Raw genomic sequence first — 7,481 nt, forward strand, 5'->3', positions numbered from 1 at the left:
AATAGTAAGGTCTGGACTGGAGATTGTTTGGACACAGATGGTAGGGAAAATGAGAATGGACAAAATTCAAAATTCTAAAGAGAATGAAAAAAAAAAAAAAAAAAGCAAGGGGAAAAATAAATATAAACTGCTAGTATTTTTTTATTACCCAATTAAGACTACCCTTTTGATCTTTACAGCTACACTCCTACACACTAACCAGCTAATTATTACAATTTATCATCTTTTAATAAATCAATGATTATAAAACAAATACTTATATATATACATCTCCAACATTGACTGCCAAGTTTAAAACTATGTGCTGTGCAAATTTTTTAAAACTTGAATGTGAAGATAACATGCTAGTCACATCACAATGCAATATATGATCCAGTAATCAAATTAATTTATTTCTTTTATTTCACTCTAGACACAACTTTATTTATTAATGGCTGAGAGGCAATCAAAGCTGGAGATTTATCAATCCAGAACAGTTTAATTTGAATTATTAAAAACAAATTTTTGCATTTGATGATCAATAATGAACATTTATTTTGTTCCTGCAGCACTTAGACTTACTTTTGATGAATAGTAACAGTTGAACTACCATTTACATAACCAACAAATAACGATCTATCATTTCAACAAAAACTCTTTCATAAATAAAAAACTAAGTTTTTTGTGAAAATTTAAAACCCACCATGAATGATTTATTTTCATTGATTTTTGATGGTTGAAAAAAAGAGCAAGATTTATGTACACTCGATTTTTACAGATGTCATTTTCTGCCACAAAGAAAATTTTAGAGTTTAAAGTAAAACAGTTAAGAAACTTTTTGTGCAGTTTATCATTAACATCCTACACCGCCAAGGACCCAGCGATGGTCGCCTAGACGTCTGCGAGTGCGCACAATATTGGAATCAATCAAGGATGCATGGTGCTTGTCACGAGCATCTTTATTAACTCTTTGTTTTGTGAGCCTCAGTAAGCTTACATTACGTGCTGTGGCATTAAGAGATTCTTGTAACCCCATACCACCACGCCCAATCTCGCGAGCCTCTGGCAACTGAGTACCTGGATGTTGCTGCAATACAGATACCATAGGCCTATCAAGACGCTCTCTGACAGTTAAGTCAGAGTATGCCACAGGACCCTAAAAAATTAAAAGAAAATTTAACTCCAATATATTTTATAATAGGAGGATAAAAAATTATTATTCAGGGAACAGTGGATGATCTTGTAAAATTTCTTGTTATCTTTTATCAAGGTTTGATGTTCAAATTAAGCTGGGGGGAAAAACTAAAACATTTGACTAGCCAAAAATTTCCAGGAAATGAGTTGAAACCTTAACATTAGAGAAATAAATATTAGAATATACTAGAGCTTCAAACAAGACCTTTGGCAAAAATTTAAATAAATAAAACCCTATTATTACATTAAAAAAATCAAATAACTGGTGTCTTTTCGTAGCATTCTTGCACATTGTCTAGTTTGGTACAAATTTTTAATGCACTGATCATGATATCAAGACTCATTTAGGAAAACTTGGATAACTAATAATACTAATAGTTTTAGGGGCTCCATCAACATATTTTTTTGATGATAAACAAGCAAGACATACCAGTGTATAGCCAAGAGCCATCTCAGAAGCATCATACCACCTCTTATTGCGATGAATTGCCATACGCAACTCACCACCACCCACTTGAAGATGTTGCTAAAAGACAAAAATTGCATACGCTATAATTAAACATTTAAGCTTTGTCATATTACTTAAAATAATATTCTTTTTCACCATAATGCCACACCTCAAGCACACACACACAAAAGAACACTTGAATTTCAGTGGTGGATGACTATGAGGTGGTTTTCCTCACTCCTCTCGCTGCTGTGGTCAAGGTTCAATTCTTGGTTTAGTACGGATCATTCCCTGGATTCCCAAATTTTCCTCCCTGTGAGTTGAGTGTTTCTTAACTAGAATGTAGTTATCTGTAGTAGTGCATGTGGATCCAGAGCAAACGGGTGGCAGATATGAGAGGGGGTGCGAGGAGTCACAGAGTTCTTCTAGCTTGGAATTATTTGGCTTTGACATCAAAAATACTGATTCAACCCTTATTTATTGGCTGACTTACCCTCATTGTTACAGTCTCAGAGACTTTCTGGGTAATAGCATCATTAACAGAACGATGAGCTGCCTTTTGAAGTTTGACAGTCTGTTCAATGGCTTCAGCTACCTCTTGACGTAGAGTACTAGATCTCTGCCTGGCATCTGTTGCTTCAGATACAGCCCTGGCACATTCTGGTGTATATGGACCAAGAGGTTCAACAGCAGGCGTGGAAGGTTTCTCCAATTGATCCTTGAGTCCTGCTCCTCGGATGGATGAAACTGCATGGCAGATTAGATCCATGACACGTGATCTTTCTTGTATTGCAGCCCTCAGTCTTTTCCTGCAGCAATCTAGAACCTGTAGCTGTTTCTGTACTGATCTTAACTGTGCTTCAAGTATCCGCTTTAACTTCAACAAATGCTGTCGTTCAGATGCTAGAACATCATCAGCACCATCAGCACCCTGAAGAAATGCATTATTTTTACTATGGCGACCTTCATTTATTTTAAGATCTAGTGTTACAATAAATGAGATTACTGTGATTGATAAATATATCTAATAAAAAATAATAATAAGACCAAACTATCCATCCTATCTAATTACCAGAAAAAGTAAAAGTACACATTCTTCCACTCTTTTTTGCTATTATTTCAAACCCAAACATTATTTGAAGCATAATTCATAAAATAAATAATTTTAAGGTGAAGTAACATATTTTTGTTGCTATAACAACCATCAACAATCAATTTATTCTATTCCTTTATGATTAAATTGTCTTATCATTCACAAAAACTAGAGTTGAAAAAAAAATTGAAAAATGGGGTTTGAAAAAAAAAAAAAAAAAAGAGAAAATTTAGGATTTTTCTTCAGAAAATTTAATTTTATAAACTTATGACACACCATTTTACAAAACGTGATAATTGTAAATTAATTTTCTTCGTGTTTCATGTGTGGATATTTTTTTTCAAATCGTTTTAGTGAATTATGCAAACTCTTGTCTTTAAATATACTATAAGGGTGTTTGACATGAAATCAATAGGAAGCATTTACAAAAGAGCATTTAACAATAGAATGACAGTAGAAATGCCATACAACAAGACAGTGACACGACGGGATGTGAACACCACATTGCTTTAGTTTAAAAGAGATAAAAGAAAAAGAATGATTCCCGTTAATAAAGAAAGACAATCTAGCGCTAGGCGCAAATACAAAAATAAATTTAGGGGGGAAAAAAATATGAATAATTATGAAATGTATCCCCTCATAACTACAGCTTAAAAGCTACTCGTTCTCTAAAAAGATATCAAGGACATTTTGAAGCTTTAAGTTGTAATTCCGGCTCTTTATGTCAAGAACCACCTGTCGTTATGTTTTAAGAATGAAGCAAAATGGTTTTCCTTCACATTCGACCTTTTAAGATTTATCACCAACACGCTAACCCTAAACAAAAGAAATTACCATTTCTCGCGTGGGCCTTGTCTTTCTCAATCCAATGGACTGGTGATTGAGCTTGATATCTTTCCTTATATGCTCCAAAGTCTTTTCTAAATCTTCCTTCCCTCTTATCAAAGACTTTATCTCTTCATTTGTATCCAAGAGATTCTCTCGGAGCTTGACAAGGACAGCCCTGGTGGCTCGAACATAAGCATGAATCCTAGCATTACTTTGTTGAACGCAAGTGTCTCTAAGTGATGGTAGCGGATCAAGCTGCTGTCCCATATCACAAGCTTTATCTCCACGCTCAACAACTGTCTGGGACAGCTTGATATTCCGTATACTTGCGTTCTTCCATGCATCGGACCCGATCGTGGCTGATTTTTCCATGATTTTCTGCTTTGATCAAGGAAACTATGTAAAGCTCGATCAAGGAATTTTGGTTTGTTGTAAAATCTGAAAGAGAAGCTGAGAAACGTTACCATGCCAACCGCCTGGAAATTAGCCTCGCTCCGAATTAATTAGAATTGATTATCTAATTATAAACCGCTGACCACTAGTGTTTATTTGCTCACTTTTCATTTAACATTTCCAATTTTTGTTAACCACATTTAAGATGTTGAAAATTTCCTTTTTTTATTAAAAATATATGTATAATATAACATTTTACCTTGATTAAATTAATTACTCTAAGAAAATGTTGCATTAGGGTCAAAATTTTCGGATTATGTAATCCCTTATCCAGCAATCCAAATGTTCCAATCCAATATTCCTAGTTACTCATTAACATAAGAATACAAATCCGGAACAGAGAGCGAGAGTTAAAAGCTAAGTGTATTGCTAAGAAGATACCTCAAAAGATGCTATAAAAATCAACGAATTGGTAGAAGATATAAAATATCATGTCAGATATACAACTAAGAAGAGATAGTTTTGGCTATTTGCCCTAGTAAGTATAAAAAATGTCTCTCTCTCTCTCTCTCTCCTATATATATATATATATTTAATTTTAACTCAAACGGTGTTTTTATGATTGCTTGTTATTGTAGTCTAACACACTGGGCGCCACACGAACCGGCTATCAAAAAGTCATACGTAGGAAACACAGATCACTGGTCTAAGATGAAACACAAGGTATTGAAAAAAAGTTAAATATCATCATTTAAAAAATATTTTACTGTGAAATATTACTAATACTAAATAGTATTATCGGTTGCTTAGAACCGAATTATTATCCTTTTTACCCTAAATAATGGCAACTTCTGTATGTGCAAAAAATAACAATGGCTTATTGCGAGTAATAAATGTTAGATTAATGGCTTATTGCGAGTAATAAATGTTAGATTCGAAAATTTGACCAAATTTACTTTCATCAACTTATAAATTCTATTCCAATTTTGAGAGCCAAAAAATACCTCATCGAATAGTAATAGGGCGCGATAGAAGCATATTTTTCGTATCCCTTATCCTCATAGTAATGTTTTGCAAAATTTTAACAAAGTTCTTAGTTTTTTTCTATACAATTTTAAACATAATTACTAAATTGTAATTTTTAATCCTAATGACCTCCATCGCTTCACGAAAGAAATGTTTTGTGTACAGTTGGTAAAGTGTGCCTAATCGTTTTTATCCCAACAGGTCGCGAGTATTTCAATACACGACCGTACAGGAAAGACAAGGGTATTTCAGACAGATAGAATGAGGCATGAACAAATTGAAGGTAATACTAATTGATGCCAAATGCATCGAATTTTGGACGAAAAGGGGTACGACTTCGACACCAAGCTCTCCGTCCCGTTGCCATGGTGATACTCGTCTGACCTTCTTTACCTGTGTCGCAAAAAGGAACACGTTTTAACATTTTAAAATGTTCGTGTTTCTTTCCTTTTTAATAAGGTTTTGTTTTCAAGTCTAACTTTATGCTATAGCTCCATAATATTCTCAATAATTTTTGTTTTGATACTGCTCTTAATCCCATATAGTACGCAATACGAATTGTATTTTTCAATTGTCCAAGCTAAGTCAAGCTTGCGATTATCAAAAACTATACTTTGGCCTACTTTCAGTAAACTACTGATTGATTTATGATATCATTTGACTCCTGACGGTTTTATTTGTGGTGATCATCAAAACAAGTGACTATTTTCTTCTGTTAATTGACGAATTTACTCGATAAAATCAAAGACACTGTATTTTTGGAGTGATTTCTTTTGTTTTAGTTTCATAAGCTTTTAAGTGAAGCATTTAATACGATATGCTAATTATAAATGCAAGGATAAGAAACTTTGATGGGGAAAGCAAATCTGTATATTTGAACATTTTTGGCTCCTTGTCAAAGTATGAAGATTGAACCTTTTGACTTGCACTATGGGTGAGACCGGCACGTTTCGCATTTGATGCATGTCGCTGTTTTTGAAGACTCATCTGCTTAGGCTTAGCCTCGTTCATAAGTCAGCTATTCACATTCGTGGGATTTCAAAACATTGGTATGGTTCAACCTGCACATTCTTTACATTACAATAGTTGACTTTTGCAACATATTTGCTGTCAAGCGAGGGTATAAAGTCTGTACAGATGAGGCCTTAGTCATAAAACACAGCGGCATTTACCGAATGAGTAGAGGGACTTCGATCATGAAACAAATCTCATAGGTTTTTTAACCACTAGTATCAGGGTCGTGACAAGGGATGTGGGATCAGGAATCACATGCTTGGGATTGGAATCACATACTACAAATCAGGGATCACAGAAAAGAGATCGGGATCGCATGAATAGATTATTTATGGATTATTTATAGAGGGCATTAGGGATCAAAATACGCGAGTTTTTTGGAATTATGGATCAATATATTGATTACAAATTTGAGATCAATTACAAAAAAAACCCTCGTCACGACCCTGCTGGTATGTACATCTAACTAAACTGAATGTGTTCGTTTATTTCTGCTTTATATTTTGCTTGTCATTCAGGTAAGAAACCCCACGATAACCTGATACGTTTTCGGCACGAGATAGATGGGACCCTCATGAGGATAGGAGGCCCAAACTTTTCAGATCTGATAGTAAAAGAGTTACATGGTAAACTGCCTGGAGATTACTACAAGCCGCGTCCGCTGCCACCAAAACTCCTCAGGACAGCGGCTAATGCAAGGGCAAAGGAGGGGAATAAATACTGGTACATCGAGAAGAAGTACACGAGTAAGAAAGGTGCGTAAACTGAATAAATAATAATAATAATATAGTAAAATAGAAAAAAAATTGAAAGGAGTTTCATTTACAAGTGCGCGTACCTAGCTGATCTGAGAGAAAATGCTAGCCAATCAGAATGGATTTTTTTCTCTTTTTTTTCTTTTCTTTTTTATTGTTTATTTATTATATATATATATATATTTATTTATTAATTATTATTATTATTATTATTATTATTATTATTATTATTATTATTATTTGCAAAAGTGTTGTGTCACTTTTTCTCTTGGAATTATGGATTTCTAGGCAACGAAAAGAAAATTAAAGTTGCTAATAAGACAGATAATGTTTTTGGTTCATTCGCTGTCGTGCGGCGCGAAGATTGCTTGTGAGCATGCGCATCAAGTAAAGAAAGTATTATTATCAAAAATTTATTTCTATCTCAACATATTTTACTTCAGACCCTGGAAAGTATACATTGGGATCATCTAAAACATTTCTTGGTTATGGTCAGCCATAAGTGAGATATCAAGACTGTCATGATCAAGTGAAGCTCAGTTAATGCCCCTCTTGCTGATGTCGAATTTATTATTTGTCAGAACCAGTGGAAGTAGAATATAATTGGGCAGCTGATCGATGATACATCAAAAAGGCAATATTTTACACCGTGTTTATGTGCTGTGAAGTACTATTGTGTGGTATTCTGACTCGAGGAATATCGTTTAAATTTAAAAGAAAAGTCCAATCATTAAAGAATTTTCAAACTCAA

At 34.0% G+C, this 7,481-nt stretch overlaps 2 protein-coding genes across 2 annotated transcripts; one reads left to right on the forward strand and one right to left on the reverse strand.

Moving 5' to 3' along the window:
• Positions 1–123: 123 nt before the first annotated feature.
• LOC116303234 (tektin-like protein 1) lies at positions 124–3,974 on the reverse strand. The gene is made up of 4 exons (XM_031712735.2): positions 3,549–3,974; positions 2,115–2,552; positions 1,604–1,699; positions 124–1,135 (listed from the first exon to the last, which is right to left on the reverse strand). The coding sequence occupies exons 1-4, from the start codon at positions 3,912–3,914 to the stop codon at positions 833–835; spliced, it is 1,203 nt and encodes a 400-aa protein (XP_031568595.1). The 5' UTR covers positions 3,915–3,974; the 3' UTR covers positions 124–832.
• A 328-nt stretch (positions 3,975–4,302) lies between these two features.
• Positions 4,303–7,481, forward strand: LOC116303231 (uncharacterized). Its single transcript, XM_031712732.2, has 5 exons — positions 4,303–4,473; positions 4,574–4,658; positions 5,163–5,244; positions 6,494–6,730; positions 7,174–7,481. Exons 1-5 carry the CDS (start codon positions 4,427–4,429, stop codon positions 7,230–7,232), a joined length of 510 nt encoding a protein of 169 aa, XP_031568592.2. The 5' UTR covers positions 4,303–4,426; the 3' UTR covers positions 7,233–7,481.

This window comes from Actinia tenebrosa, unplaced genomic scaffold (genome assembly GCF_029948245.1).
Source record: "Actinia tenebrosa isolate PJP-AT-01 unplaced genomic scaffold, QUT_ActTen_1.0 PGA_scaffold9__36_contigs__length_13948895, whole genome shotgun sequence".
In the NCBI taxonomy this organism is placed as follows: Eukaryota; Metazoa; Cnidaria; class Anthozoa; order Actiniaria; family Actiniidae; genus Actinia; species Actinia tenebrosa.